The 15,765-nt window shown below is 42.5% G+C and overlaps 2 protein-coding genes and 1 long non-coding RNA gene across 8 annotated transcripts in view; all 3 read right to left on the reverse strand.

The window, feature by feature from the left end:
* LOC120812584 (FERM domain-containing protein 5-like) overlaps positions 1-2,539 on the reverse strand; it is a 73,137-nt gene extending 70,598 nt beyond the window's left edge. For 3 of the 5 annotated variants that reach the window (XM_040168702.2, XM_078097921.1, XM_040168704.2), the window contains exon 1: positions 2,201-2,530. In XM_040168702.2, coding sequence (XP_040024636.1) covers positions 2,201-2,302 — 102 coding nt within the window. In that variant the 5' untranslated portion in view covers positions 2,303-2,530. Of the gene's footprint in view, positions 1-2,200 lie in introns of all 5 variants that reach the window. The other 2 variants (XR_013455203.1, XR_005710669.2) reach the window with 1 other exon arrangement.
* A 2,564-nt stretch (positions 2,540-5,103) lies between these two features.
* Positions 5,104-6,552, reverse strand: LOC144391293 (uncharacterized). The gene is made up of 2 exons (XR_013455205.1): positions 6,034-6,552; positions 5,104-5,419 (listed from the first exon to the last, which is right to left on the reverse strand). It is a non-coding gene; the product is annotated as an uncharacterized LOC144391293 (long non-coding RNA).
* A 542-nt stretch (positions 6,553-7,094) lies between these two features.
* LOC120812795 (mucosa-associated lymphoid tissue lymphoma translocation protein 1-like) lies at positions 7,095-14,303 on the reverse strand. Of its 2 annotated transcripts, none has more exons than XM_040169007.2 (15): positions 14,187-14,303; positions 13,923-14,007; positions 13,718-13,842; positions 13,338-13,476; positions 12,999-13,174; positions 12,711-12,807; positions 12,311-12,337; positions 11,988-12,191; positions 11,222-11,399; positions 10,981-11,055; positions 10,683-10,810; positions 9,330-9,479; positions 8,595-8,749; positions 7,868-7,984; positions 7,095-7,768 (listed from the first exon to the last, which is right to left on the reverse strand). In XM_040169007.2, exons 2-15 carry the CDS (start codon positions 13,933-13,935, stop codon positions 7,430-7,432), a joined length of 1,923 nt encoding a protein of 640 aa, XP_040024941.2. In that variant the 5' UTR covers positions 13,936-14,007; positions 14,187-14,303; the 3' UTR covers positions 7,095-7,429. The 2 variants fall into 2 exon arrangements, with proteins under 2 accessions (XP_040024941.2, XP_040024943.2); XM_040169009.2 differs by having other exon boundaries at positions 14,183-14,269.
* Between the last annotated feature and the right edge of the window lie 1,462 nt (positions 14,304-15,765).

The following is a 15,765-nucleotide window of genomic DNA, read 5'->3' on the forward strand; positions in this document are numbered from 1 at the left end:
GACTAGAGTAGCGAGTTAAACACCACAAACAAATAAGAGCGTGTATTGTATTTTTAGAAGGGGAATCCACTTGATTGTTGCATTTGTTTGGCCATATTGTAATTTCTTTACATGAGATTCACCTGTTATTCAGACGTGACACATTACATTACATTACAGGTCATTTAGCAGACGCTTTTATCCAAAGCGACTTACATTACACTTTAAACACAAGGCTTTTCACATTTTTGCCCGGGGAGCAATTAGGGGTTAGGTGTCTTGCTCAGGGACACTTCGACATGGAACATGGGGCAGCCTGGAATCGAACCAACAACCTTGTGCTTCCCAGGACACCTTCTCTAACCCCTGTGCCACGACGACCAATAACAGACCCGCTGAAGTCTGCCTCTCTGCTGTTACATTGCATTGAAATTGCAGCAGAAGAGGCCTGTGGCCAACAGAGGAATTCGGGCACTTCCATCAACCTGGATGAGAGCAAAATCTACAGGTCTGTGTAATGATGAGTGCTCAATGTTTCCTCCTCCAAACATAGCAGGAGGATCTGTAATTCATTAAAGCAAAACTTAAAGATGGACACATTTTGTGCCCTTGAAAGCATGCAATGCTCAGCAACAGCACATGCATATTTTGTATGCAAGTTTCTGCAGAGGACATTTGTGCTGAGGGTGATGTTTCATAAATGTAGAGGGGATGTCTCTGTCATGGAGGAAGGCGATAGGATTTAATGTCAGAGAACAGAACGGGGCCATAAGTCAGGAGCAAATCTGAATTTGGAGCAAACAGGTTAAGGGAAACAGGTCTGGTGGGAATAGATTCTCCCCCGCGTGAAACAGGATAGGAAGGTGAAAAAGAGAAAGAGGAGCAGACATAAACTGGGTAGTTTATGTCTGAGAAAAATAAATGACGACCTAGTTATGCCTCTTCCTTTGTGTTCCTCAGTAGGCATCCTGGGTCATTTTGGTTTTTTAGCAGGCCAGGAGCTCCGATGGGAAGAAAGAGCCAAAGTTTGAACTAAATGAGTACTAAGCTGTAGCCGTACATGGTTGTTCAGGTGGATTAGCATGCTCCCTCCCACAGTCAGGTAACACCGAACCGATGGTCGGGAAGCCACACAGGCAAAGCACAGGCGGAGTATTCTCCGCTTTCCCTCCACATCTTCCAGCCCGCTGACGTCAGCCACCTAGACCACACGACTCTGCCGCAAACAGCACACCCGCTGGCTTCGCAGTCCTCCTCGACCGGGTCCATCGCTGGCTCGGCTCACTAAGCAGAAACGCAGGTCTGTTTACAACCTGGGCGCTCACTCACCATCCTACAAAATCTATTTCACGCTTGCTCCCGGGAGAGAAGAGGAGCTATTGCTGTACAGCTGATAACCAGTATCAGAAGAGGCAAAAATCTCTTATTAATGTTTAATTGCTTTAGACTGCAGGTTAAATGTCCCCTTGGTATGTTGTGGAGAAAATTGAATGGGTCTTCCTGTTGCTGACTAGTAAGAGAATTCTCTTAGGATTTTCTTACACTCCTCAACTACAAATACACAGCATCCCCAAAGGGGACGATTTTGTAGTGACAGGCCCTCTCATCTGCTTTCTTAGGAAATCAGCATGAACATAAAACTGCATAGTCATCAAAGCAGTGCTTGTAGTGGAGAGACAAAGGGCACATCTTATTGGGACCTCACTTTGTTTTCATCTTTACAAGCAATACATGTCTGCTGACTATGTAAATTGGTTTTTCCCCCCACAGAGTGGTGGTTATACTACACATTTGTTCTGCCAGCTTACACCTGGAAGGGCCACATAATGTAACTTGGTGTGTTCTCAAGTGCAGCGACAGGATCCCTTATGTGCATTATTGATGTCAGTGGTTCATGGGAAGTTGCACAAGCGCCACTCGATAATTGGTAATTAATATCAACAAGCAGTAATGCGACATGGAACTAGGAGAGAGAAAAACATGACATGAGAAAAACAATCCTGCCACAACGCCCTTTCAGTCATGTATTTCAGCGTGGTGCGATTTTGACACCCCGTCAACCTGAGCAGGAGGGACCTGGTATGTCCCCTAAACATGTTTGTTTTTTAAAGCCTGCCTTGCGTTATTTTTAAATTACAAATATAAACTCCGCATAATCCTATCCATGCATTGTCTCCCGGTAGACACGAGCAGCGGGACGTCTGGTCGACAGGTGACTCACCTGAATGGTGCACGTGTATTCCGTATCATCCAGCAGTCGGACGGTGCAGCTGTATTCCCGCTCAAGATTCCTGATGCTGCCGCTCATGAACCGGCTCAACATCTTCTCAGAGAATCGCTGCGCAGCCGCGTCTAGGACCGGAACAATAAACTCAACACCGGCGTGCTGGCGAACGTCACATCGAGAACGATCCCCGGTCCCTTAAATGACCGGCGCCCACGGTTCCTTCCGCCGAGGCGTGCGCCATTGTTGTCCCGTTAAGTTTTGTTTTTTTGTGCAACGGGGCCCGGGGAAAGGAGACGATCTAGATCCAGAGGCTGCTCAGCCTTGTGTGTGTGTAAGGGGGTTGGGGGACCTGGGGGGGGGGGGTTATCTCTCACCATTCACCGCCGCCACTCGAGCGAGTGGGCGGGTCCCGGTGAGGACTGACGTCAGAGTGAACCAACGGGAGCGTGTGAGGCGCCTTTCGCTGAGATTTAATATCCAATACAAAATATTGTTTTTCTTAACTCGCAATTTGAGTAACAGCTACCTACCTAACTTTATTTTAACATAAATATAAATACAAACAGACAGGAATGTTATTCTGCAATAAATAAACTTAAACTTAACTTAACTTAACTTAAAATATCTTGCTCTCCATAAAAATATATCCAGTTAAATTATACATGTTATAAATATGAACATGCTGCAAAAAACGCCTGAAAACATAAATAAAAATGGTGACAGTGCTTGTGCTTTAAGTAAACATTAAAATAACAAATCAAAACATTTGAGTTTCTTTGCTTTTGTCATTTTATTTTAAAAAAAACCTTCTTATCACAAATGATTTTACTCTCCATAAAAATATCTCCTGTCAAAATTATACAAGTTAGAAATATGAACATACTGCAAAACAAAACAAAACCTGGAAATATAAATAAAATGTGTGCTTTTCAGTAATAACAAATAACGATTCATTCAGTTTTCTTTGCTCTTATGCCATTTTATCAGAGCTGGATGCTTTGCATCTTTTTTTGGCAACAAGTTGGTTTATGTTTGGCGCGAGGTCCCGTGTTGTGGAGACTCTCAGGATGGACTGAAGGTGCTCATCAGTGAGACGACTCCTGTGTGCTGTTTTGTTTGTCTTCACTGAGAACAGCTTCTCACGCAGATATGTGCTACCAAACATGCACAGGGTTCGAGCCGCATGTAGACGGAGCTGGGACATTACTGCGGGAATGGAGTGAATAAACGGTGTCCTACTTTGTCTTTAGTGTCCCATTACACTGCAGCTCAATCAGCTCCATCTGAATCTGCACAGGTGCAGTTTCCACGTCGACGGCAAATGGGTTGCGAAACAACTCAAAATTCTTTTTTTGTTCCTCAAAATCACCAAAGCGCCGTGCAAACTCTGTGCGCAGTGCGCTCAGTTGATGCGTATTTGCGTATTTGGGAACACCGTTGTGCCCCATTACTTGGCAACAGGGAAAGTGGGGCGAGTTGCACTGGTGCATTTGTGTCTCCCATAAAATCAGCTTCACTTGAAATGCCTTCACTGCGTCATACATGTCAGTGATCATGCGGTCACGTCCCTGGTTTAAGGCATTGAGACGTGCGGTTATGTCAGCCAGAAACGCCACGGAAAGCGCTCGGCAAGGCAGCTGAAGCGCTGCATTATGGGATCTGTAGTTTATTTTGTTATCAGCGCTTCATATCGTCGGGCCATTAGTAACAATAATATTAAATGATCTCGCGGGCCAGATATAATTGCATGCCGGGCCAGATATGGCCCGCGGGCCTTGAGTTTGACATATATGTCCTAAAGTGTGTGAATATTGAATGCAATCTACCCAGTGAGCATTTTTTGGTTGAAAAGACGTTTAAAAGACGTCTATGGCCCAACGTTGAAAAGACGTTGCAAAATGGTTTAAAAGTGAAAGTTGTTTCAACGTCTATTCGTAGACGTTGAAAAGACGTCTATGTTTAGACCACATTTCAACGTGATTTTTTAATACGGTAATATTTCGTCCTCTCTTGTGTGCTATATCATTATTTTAGATGTTTAAAAAGAAACTATGTCCACATTTGTAAGTTTACCACCGATATTATAAATCACGTTGAAAACGGGTCTATACGTGAACGTCTTTTCAACGTCTACGAATAGACGTTGAAACAACTTTCACTTATAAACCATTTTGCAACCTCTTTTCAACGTTGGGCCATAGACGTCTTTTAAACGTCTTTTCAACGTTGAAATGCTCGCTGGTTGAAATGTGGTCTAAACGTAAACGTCTTTTCAACGTCTACGAATAGACGTTGAAACAACTTTCACTTTTGAACCAATTTGCAACCTCTTTTCAACGTCGGGCCATAGACGTCTTTTCAACGTCCGGCCATAGACGTCTTTTCAACGTCCGGCCATAGACGTCTTTTCAACGTCGGGCCATAGACGTCTTTTCAACGTCGGGCCATAGACGTCTTTTAAACGTTGTTTCAACGGATAAATTGCTCGCTGGAAACTTACAAGTTACATACTTAGTCACACTTGTCATGTTAACAGCCCTTAACATGGACAAACACATTATTTTATTAATTTGCAGTTATTATAAATATAACACTATACATATAACACTTTTCCTAATTAAAAACAGTACAAAAAGAAAATATATATTTCAGGGAAATGAACTATATATTTAAAAGTGCAGAAACAACATTTCTGTGTTCAACAACAACAATTCTGTGTTTGTAGACCATTTTTCTGAATCATTTGAACTTCATTTTTAGATTCTGTAACAAGATGTGGCTGTGAGTCACTTGAGTTGGGATAGTATACCTGAAATCAGCTGCATCTCCCTCATCCTCACTTGATGATTCTTTGTGTAAAGGGAGTCAGAGTGCAGAGAACAGCCCTCAATTGCAGATTTCTCTGGTCAACGTGTTTATTCAATTCAAATCATTTTATTTTGTTCAGCTTTGCAATCTGTAAACATGCAACATCCTGTCCTAAAACCCCCAAAATGTAAAAAACCTTCAACCGGGAGAAACCTGAGGAGAAAACAGCAAGGCAGAAGGTGTGTAGAGTATGAACAACTTAAAAGATGTACAGTACATCCAATTCCTACGACAGAAATTATTCTAATATTGTGGATTACTAAGCCAGGGGTAAGGCAGGACCAGTGCAGGGACAACCATCATCAGACGTAACCTCCATCAGATGCAACCACCACCCGCAGAAACCTGTGAGGAGGGAAAGCACAAAGGCAAAGTTGGTCATTTGGGTTTATGATGACAGTAATAAACTAATAATAATAATAACAGCAGCAGCAGGTGTGTTAGGACACTCATTTATAGATGGTTTACTTAGTACATTATCAACAAGATAACAATTCATCTGCAACTTATGGTATTTCTGGAGTAACATTTCCAGGTATATTACACAGTATCATGCTTTAAGCAGCAGTAACTTACAATGTGTTGTCCCTCTTGTTTACAGAGCACAACTTGTTGAATTCAGCCCTTCACCCTTGCAATCTGTATTTAGCCCCCATTGCTTTAAAAACGTATTTTCAATGTGAAATGCAATAACATTTATGGGTACAGCAACAACCTAACGCATTAGTAACACCAAACACACGAAAAATATTCTGGGATGTTTACTTTTGGTCCAGGTCATCATGCTGCACGCTAGCATGCTCCAAGCTAGCATGCTAACTAGCAAACTAGCAAACTACCTGCGCTAACGCTAACTAGCTTAACAAAAAGGGCCGTCTTTCCCGTATCGGGTGGGCAGCACAAGTAAAACACCCGGTTATAGTTCCATGTGTGCTTCATCCAAACACTCCCGTACTTACAGAGTAGTGGAGCCGGTAGTCGTGGTTCTATCAGCCCGTTCATGTCGCTCTGCTGCCGTAACTTCGCCTCGTCCGCTCGGAGCTCTGCAGGCGTCTAAGAACTCGCGCATGCGCGTTACAGATGTGAGCGGAGTCACGTGTTTACAAGTAATGTTTGAACCTGCCCGCATTATTATGTCTTAAACGCATCTTATTAACAGCACGCAGTCCGTAGTTTCATATTTATGACGTTTTAAGTGAAATATTAAATACGTTGAAATTACGTCTTCGCGTAGACCAAATTTCGCCGACCAGTTCATTAATTATTATGAAAATCTTAACGTTAATATCGTCTATCTTTCAACCTTACGTTACATCATGACACATTTGTCAACAAATTGACGTTTTCTGGCACGTTGATGTTTCATCCCATTTTTAGCCGGTTGAAAAGACGTTGAAATGAGGTCTTAGACGTTCAGACCTCATTTCAACCCGATTTCAACCATATTTCAACGTTGAAATTACGTCTTGTGCTCACTGGGTACTGTCACCTGCAGGCCAGTTATCGCTGGTGCGATTTAAGCAGACGTCAGATCAGTGGTTTGGTGTGACGACCAACTGAGGTCTCTCAGTGGGAAGATCTCCAAGATCATGGGAGGTGTCATTTTACTATATTTTGCCCACTCACTTAGGACTAATAGCTACATTTACTAAATCGTCATCGTAAAATGAAATATGGCTTTATTTGCGTAGAAATGTTTTTATTTCAGTATATGGGAGGATTAAACGATAGGCAATGTTGTTAATATTTGAAAAGCTGTGAAAATATCTCGTCCGTGGATACGCACGAGTTACATGCCGTGAACCGGATTCAAACCGGCGTTACTGCGGCCACAACGGAGAGTATTAACCACTATACGATCACGGCGGGCTAGCGTGGACAGGGGCTGCAGGGCGGTGAGTTAGTAATATCAAATACAAACACGACGATGGTCACACTAATGTACCACTGTCAACCTGGATCAACGGATCTCCATGTTGTTTTGACTGGAATAAAAAACTGGAGGATGAGGGGAAAATCTAATGGTAATGTAAGTAGTGGTCTTTATTGAATATAACTTATAACAGACATTTTTTATATTTGTTAGGCTGGCCAGCTTGCCACTGATGAAAAAGTATTTAGAAAAAGCAATGAAATCCAGCGATTATGAAAAGTAGTTAAGTGTTAATGTTTTTTCAGTGTTTAGATAAGAATTGATGGCCAGTACCACTAACCAAACACAAACTCCAGTCATTCATCGTCACAATCAACCACAGATGATTAAAATGCACGATTCAGCAACTCTAATCCCGTCAGTAAAAAGCATCACATTTTCAAACTATTTAGTATAGTATTTACAATTGGACCAAAAGGGGTCTAATCCAGAAGAGTCAGGAATTGCAGTTCATTTTCATCATTCTCTTCTGGTTCGTTGCTCCTTGTTACTGCAACTTTAGCAGCACACTCTGCCTTCCTGGTGAAAGGGCGACACGGACCAGCAGGGGTCTGACGCAGCTTCGGTTTGCTGCTTGCAACCGTGCCCAGACTTTGAGCAGAAGCAACTTCTTGTTTCTTGGCTGTTGTGGCGTGACTTCTCGTGTACAGTTTACAGGATGCCACCAGAGGCCTTCCTATGTCCACCTGTTGGCTGTCTGTCTGCCGCTGTCTCGTCTCCATGTTAGTATAGTGTAGCTCCACCTTGATGACCAGCATTTTCTAACAAATGCAAACAAAAAGACAATATCACACATTTGCTTCACTGACTTGCTGTGTTTTGATACTTCAGAATCGAGATAAATTTCATAATCTGCGTACCGTGAGCTTTTGAAGACCACAAAGTTGTATCGTACAGTCCGGGTTATCAGATCTATTAAATAGTAGAGAATCCATCTCCTCTGAGCGGCCGGCGCTGGAGAATATGTCTTCCATTAACTAAGGATTTAAAGCAGAAAAAACATTGTTAGCACTATCACAAATTTTAGGAGAAACTGTACAACATATAATTTCACTCCAAGTGAACATGTACTGTATTCACACTGATTCAGCACTTACTGCTTGAAATACAATACGACACTGATGGATTCATAAATCAGCCACTAGATATCAGTATAGGACAAGATTCCGCATGGATAAATAACTAAGAGAAGTGCAACAGATTACTATCACCACATCCTGCTTTGTATGCTTCTGCAGCAAACTGGAAGCGCATATATGGGCAGAACTTCCTCAGACATGTGAGACTGGAAATCCATATATGGGCGGAATTTCCTCAGCCATGAAATGTGCGTCGAATGGTCATCATCAAAACATTTTTGCTGACTCGTGGAAACCGGGTGAGCAACATGGAACTTATGATGTAGATGTAACTAGCAGTTGGTGACTTAAGGAAAAGGGCTGTAACGTTGAAATTTATCTTTTACCTCTAGTGTGTTTCTCAAAAGTGCCGTGGCTCAAGAGTTTCACTGTACGGACATTTTGTGGCTCTTATCTGGTTGAGAAAGAACTTGAAAGGATAGTTTTGAAGTAAAAATGAAATACTTACAGGAATGCTACTCAAGGTGAGGGTGAGGTCCTCGGTTCGGGGGCCTTTTGTCTTTACAGTGGCAAAGGCCACCAAAACATTAGAGAACAAAGCCGAGAAGCTCACTTCCACTTCTACTCCGCAGACAAACATCAGCTGCTTCTTCGGTGGTAGCTCTGAAAGGGTACATGAAAAAGGGATGTTTTTTAATATTATGACAATATAAAATGCTCCACAACTGTTTTAATAGGACTGCACTTTTGTTTTATTATGGTATACAAACATCGAGGTAGGGTAGCTGATTTCCAAACCCTGGACTAAGGACATCTGTTAATTTGCGCCACAGAGCTTTTTATCTTTCATGTATTCTGACGGAGACTGAGGCCATTCTCTGACTCTTTTATCATAATTGGGTTTGGGTTCATTTGAGGATGTGTCAAAAGCCAACTTCCCTCCATTAAACAGGAAAATAAGCTTGGTAGAGTCCACCAGTTCCTCGTTTGACTTACAAATCAATGAAAATATTCCAATCAACCACAAAGTCTGCAGTTGGTTTGTTACATGCTGTAGTGTAGGAGATGTGGATGAGAATAAAGAGGTTTATCACACAATCAAGGTGACAAATTTGAGAAGTGGAACTGTGGTTTTCTTAAAAGAAAAAAAACGTTAATGTGGATGAATTTTACGTAGCCCTTTTCTGGAATGCTCTTTGACCTACAATTTTATAAATATAGGAACAGATGTTGCTTAACTCACCATTTGCTTGTCTCCAGCAGGCCTCTCTCTTGTGAAGCTCCCTTGTGTGGCCAGTAGTGCGAACGGGGTCTGCAAGGGTTCGAGGTTCCTTCAGGGTGTGTTTGATCTCCACCTGCTGCTTTCCTTTGACTAGAGGGTCTCTGCCTAGATCTGGTGAGGAGAAAAGCGTAAAATATTGGTAAATATAACGCCCATAAGAGCTAAAGACAAAACTCTATATTGTATAATATATAATATAATATATAATTTAATTTAATTTAATTATTTACAGAGTGTTTCCCTTTCAAACTCAGTTCCCTTTGATGTTAATACAATAACCAATTCATGCTATGACATAGCAGAGAGGCAAACTGCATCAGATACACTTGGCTGGCTTTGAGGAACTCAGGGAAATTCTTAAAGTTAAATAGTCAGTATTAACAGGTCACACTGGCTAAATGGGTTTTGGAAAACCCCTATTAACAAGGAAAAAAACGTGTCGGTTCACAGAGGGGGAATGGATGGCCAGCAGTGAAACCATATTTAAATAATTGAACATAGATTTAAGCTTGGCTTTTGAGAAGATATGGCATTACGAATATTTGGGGCAAGCTGTCTTCGCTCTAACGGACGAGCGACCAGCGGCACGTCGTCATCGGCTCTTTTTCCATCTCTAAATCCGTCCCAGACAGCAGGAATATAAAAAAAGGGTTAAGAAACTTCCACTCACTGCACACATTGTGGCTGCAGCGCTTCAAATAAAAAGTAAAAAGCATTAAACCCGGTTTTAAGAATGTCACAATCCGGGTTCATTTGTTCATCTAAATATAACCACATAGTTCCCTGTCAGCAGACCGGCGTGTGAGCAGAGCAGGAGGGAACCAACGGCACAGCAGCTGCCGTGCGCTCTGCAGCTCTCAGGTTTCCTGCTGCTGTTCTCTGGCCAATAGTGTGAATTTCCAGAGAATGAGGTCACATGCTCATGGTACCTCGAAAGATTATTCAACCAGACAAACACACTCTCGATTTCGGGACAACTTGTCACTCTGTCAAAGCCATGCGTACAAGTTCGGAGTAAACAACAATAAAATGAATTGCCCAAACCATTATAAAACCTTGTCTGTGGTCTGTCCCGGTGTGCCAAAGAACGACCTGTTCCCTTCAGATCTGTTTACCCAAAACCTACCAGAACTGTCAACCTACTGAGTGGATGAAAGTTTAAAAAAACAAACCAGCAAACTCTTTTTCTTCTTCCACGGTTGATAGACTACCCTTATTCCTGTTTTTATCATTTTTCAAGACTGATTTTTTTGGGACTCATCATGTCATGTTCTCAGAACCCTAAAACCCTAAAGTCCGATTTAATCAACTTACCCTCGGACACCTTCTCTAAGACGTGCGTGACCTTCTCTGTGTGTAAGATGTGCTTGTTCAAGTATTTAGTGAAGATTCCGGTACTTTTCCCTCCATCCTGGACCTCGTACGCCTCAGCATCTTCACATCTAGTTAGCAAAGGAAATTATTTTGAAAAAAAACAGATAGCGAAGGGAATAGTCCTGCTTTTTTACTAAGCTTAACTTTCTATTCCCCAGTTTGTTAACTGAAGAAATGTATATTGGTTTCTGTATTTGTGATTAAATATTTTTTAAAAGGGCTAATTAAAAGTACATACGTGGCATAACCGTAAACAGTGTTCCCACTGGGTGCCAATGGCATGATGCCTGAAGTTATGCAATCCTGGTTGTACCTTTGGATGGAAAAATACAAACTGCAGCAGTCAAAATAAATCCTGCTAACTTGCATAATATGATCAAATCTACTATATGTACAGCATGTAATATGTATGTACATATGTATGATACAGAATATAAGTTTACATAACTTTAAATTTCACTATCTTCAAAGGTGCTTACCATTTTCTACAGGTGTCCAGGAGAATTACGCTCAGTGCAGTCTGTTTGTCCTGCATGCTGAGCATGACCCTCTGCACACAGACGCAGTTTTCCGGTTGGTATGGTTGGGGCGCGTCAACGGCCACCAAGTAATTCCTCCCAACACGCTCGTATCCGTGACCCGCATAGTAAAAAAGTCCTGTCAAGGTTTTTTTTAAATCATACAGTTACCACTCACAGTTAAAACATTTTGCATTGAACATGTACGCAATGTTTGGAGCAGCTTAGAGAACACTGATTCCAACGTACTGCCCCGATGTGCGCACAGATACACAAAAAAGTGCACACTGTACGCTCACCCGTGGGTGAGCGTACTTCCACCAGTGGAGAGAACGTGTGTGTGTCGGAAACGGTGTCCGGGTCCCCCACCCAAAGCTGTAAACCATGGGAAACCCTGGATTCCTATGCAGAATGATGACTTTCAAAACTCAAGAGTTGTCCCACATTCGTTTCAGTATTACTGAGAGAAAGTGGAGAATAGTAGCGGAGTCACGCTGATGCAGCGTGTCAGGTCTGTAATTACTGCTTCTATTTAATCATCAATATCCTTTCTATTATAAGCATCTGTCTGCTTTTCATTAACAGTAGTGGCTTTGCCCCCCCCCCCCCAACAACGTGACTGGTTTTGATCTAGTTTATTAATAGTAATTAACAACATTCTAATACATGAATCAACTCACAAATGTAGCTAATTTAGAAAAAATGATGAAGATGAAGATGTACACACCGTAGACTCCTCTGTCAAGGAGCTGAATGAACTTGTCAATAGCCGCCAGCATCTCCTCCCTGGTTAGATCCAGCAGGGAAACCACTCTGAAGCCGAGCTGCTGGAGGAGGTTGGCCAACTCGTGCACATCCATAATGGGGGCCATTAGGGGAGGGTGATTAGAGTAATTCAAGTTGCCAATAAGTAGGGCAACTTTGTCCGTGGCTAGAACAAACATCAAAGTAGAATCCCAATTATGGCTACACAAGGAAATTCTTGTGATTGCTTTCTATTGTAGCAGCTCTAAGAGGATTTACGCTGAGATTCTTTCCCTAAAACCGTACCTGTGGGTGCCGCCGTTGGGTTTTGATCTGTTAGCAGTGGAGGAAAAGAAAAAAAAAGGAGGTTCACACAGTCAGTTTTATGAACAAAAAATGGATCTAATGCACTGGGATTCCATCCAGAGGACATAGCTGATACAGATAAGAATGTCATTAATTTACATACATCTTTTGATGATCCGTGTTGTACATACCACAACACAAGTTACCAACCGGAGAACCACTGCTTGAAGTAGTTTCACTTTACATCACTTTCCTGTTGTGTGTGTAAGGCTCGGATCAAGTACTATTTGGAGTCTAACTTCCCTTTTAGTGCGAAGAAATGGGAAAGTACCGTCTGCATAAAACTGGGGAAAGAAAGACTTTAACTGAGTTGATAGCAGCAGTGTGAGTTATGACCTACCCATGTCGACATCAACCGCTTCCGTCCAAGTCTCCTGTAGCACGTTAGATATGGAGCAAAGGTAGGATCCACAATGTTCAGCCGTTGCATGGTTGATCTGCAGATACCACAGTTCATTACATTCCGCCCATTGTTTGTCTTTCTGGCTATCCCCCCCCCTCTCAAAAAAGTAAGATTACTCATGAAGTAAAACTTAAATATTAAGCAAAAGGGTGCGTGATTCAGAGCCACTGAATGTACACAGTGCCAACAATCACTTTCAGTACCACGTGAGCACACATTCCTTACCTGCAGAGTACCACCGCTCTTGTTGGGCAGCAGCTGTCCATTTCTGTACCACTGATAGTGCGGACTGGGGATGCCGAAAGCAACGCAGCACAGCGTGAACTTCGTTCCTTGACGGAAGGTTTGGGGCTTTGGGTTTTCAGCAATGTGAGGCTCACCCAGCCAGTTTTCTGGTAACCCTGACGATAGATAGATAGATCGAGATTCAAACTCACAGAAACATGCCAACAATGTGCATGAAGCTGATTGATCGTCCACTGACGGGCAGAGGTCGTATTGCCAGCAGATAAAACAACAACAAAAACACAAGCAGCAAAAAAAATCATATTAAGTAATGCATACCTGACTTGTCAATGTCCAAAACCTTCACTTTCACCCATTCGCTGAACGCACAGTTACAAAAGCGGTCACTCACTCGACACACATAGCGCTGAGTTTTTAAAGCTTTGATGGTCAAATCTGCTTCAGTGCCTCCAAGCACCTTGAAAAGAAAACAAACGGATGTTTGATAGAGTACAGGATCGCTCATGGAGAAAAGATAACATTCTTGTAGGTCAATATTTTTCTCTATCTTTTCTTATTTTAACTCATATTGATTTGTCATTTGTTTTAAAGTGGTAAGTCCTGTATTTAATCTGGTGTTGTAGCTGAGCTCAAGACAGCCGACAGGAATGTATAAATTTTAAATGAAAAGTTTTTTGCACGAAATCAAATCCACGAACCTCCTGGTCATCATCAGTGAACCACTGGTAGTTGAGGATACCTGAGCCCTCAGCGCGGACACTCAGAGTCACTTTGTGGTTCACGGGTACATACACAGAAACAGGATGGCGCACTATGACAATTTCTGAAACAAATTAAGCGAGAATCTCAGTCATCCGGTGTCGTATTAATTTTTGAAACGTGACTGCTTGTGGTTTTACATACCGCTGATCATCATTAGACTGAGTTGGTTGCGGGATCCAATCAGTGCATCTTGTTATTATTATTAATATTATTATTGCGCAGCAGACTGTAAGAAGGGAAGTCAAAGTTTTCCATTAGTCCAGCTCTGACACTAAGAACTCAGTTTTAATTGTACCGTCCAGGCAATTCAATGCTCTACTTTCTGTCAAAAATGCCTATCATTTAGACATAACAATGATTAGTATATAAGATGTGTCAAACACTAGTGTGTTTACGCATACCTACCGTCAGCCTCATGCGAGTTGAGCAGCTGTCGGATTCCAGACAGTGAATGTTTTCTTCCTCTTAAACTTCACAACTTCACATATAGAAAAAAACTTTCGGTTTCCCGGAATGAGGCGGAGTACACACACACATGCCGACACGCCTCTAATACTGGGGCATCTCATAGTCTTTAACCTTCTGCACGCCGTAAAAAAAGATTTTACTTTATTTTAAAATAGCACGGGTTGAATTAATACGATGTCCAAACGGATGGACGCTGCTCTGGATAAGTCAATGTGAATCAGGTAAAGGGAATACAGGTTGGGCCTCGTTTCTGGACATTACGGTAACGATCACTTTTTAATGTGACGTAAAAGCACAGGGCGAGGTTAAACGAGTTGAGACAGGAAAAAAATATTAACTGTAACTATATCTCATTGTTAACTATAACTAAATATTGTCACCATGTGGTGAAGACTTTTTATTGTTCTATTTTTTAATTCTCACAAATTGCTTAAGATCTTAGATCATGTGACCTTTGTACAGTTGTACAAAGACTGGTGCTGCTGCTGCTCCTTAAGAAGGGTTCCTGACGATTGTAAATGCAGAACAGGTGTGACAGCAGGCAGCCACCGGACTCCGCCCAGGTAACCAGGGAAACATTACATTACATTACATTACATGTCATTTAGCTGACGCTTTTATCCAAAGCGACGTACAATAAGTGCATTCAACCATAGGGTACAAACTCAGGAGAACAAGAAACAAGAAAGTGCAATTTCCTCAAATAAGCCAATTTACAATTTGCTATAGATGAGTGACGTTACAAGTACAATTTAAGTGCTACAATTTGTTAGTCTTTAGTCGAGTCTGAAGAGGTGTGTCTTTAGTTTGCGGCGGAAGATGTGAAGGCTCTCTGCGGTCCTGGTGTCTTCAGAGAGCTCGCTCCACCATTTCGGCGCAAGGACAGCAAAGAGTGGAGATCTAGTCGAGTGTTTTGCTCTCAGTGAGGGAGGGACGAGTAGTTTTGCAGATGCAGAGCGGAGAGTGCGGGTTGGGATGTCGGGTTTGACCATGTCCTGGATGTAAGCTGGACCCGATCCATTCACAGCATGGTACGTGAGCACCAATGTTTTGAACTGGATGCGGGCGGCCACCGGTAGCCAGTGAAGAGAGCGAAGGAGTGGAGTAGTGTGGGAGAATTTCGGAAGATTGAAGACCAGTCGAGCTGCTGCATTCTGAATGAGCTGCAGAGGTGGAATGGCGGTGGCAGGGAGACCAGCCAGGAGGGAGTTGCAGTAGTCCAGGCGGGAGATGACAAGAGCCTGAATCAGTACCTGCGCTGCCTTCTGAGTGAGAAGGGGACGTATTCTCCTGATGTTGTAGAGCGTGTATCTACAGGATCGCGTTGTCGCGGTGATGTTGGGAGTCAGGGAGAGTTGGCTGTCGAGTGTGACGCCGAGGTTCTTAGCGGTCAAAGTGGGCGTTAGTACGGAGTTTCCAAAGTTGACTGTCAGGTCCTGGGTAAGCAAATCTTTTCCGGGAAAGAGAAGTAGTTCAGTCTTGTCGGGGTTGATTTTCAGATGGTGGGGGGACATCC

Source organism: Gasterosteus aculeatus, chromosome Y, assembly GCF_964276395.1.
Source record: "Gasterosteus aculeatus chromosome Y, fGasAcu3.hap1.1, whole genome shotgun sequence".
Taxonomy (NCBI): Eukaryota; Metazoa; Chordata; class Actinopteri; order Perciformes; family Gasterosteidae; genus Gasterosteus; species Gasterosteus aculeatus.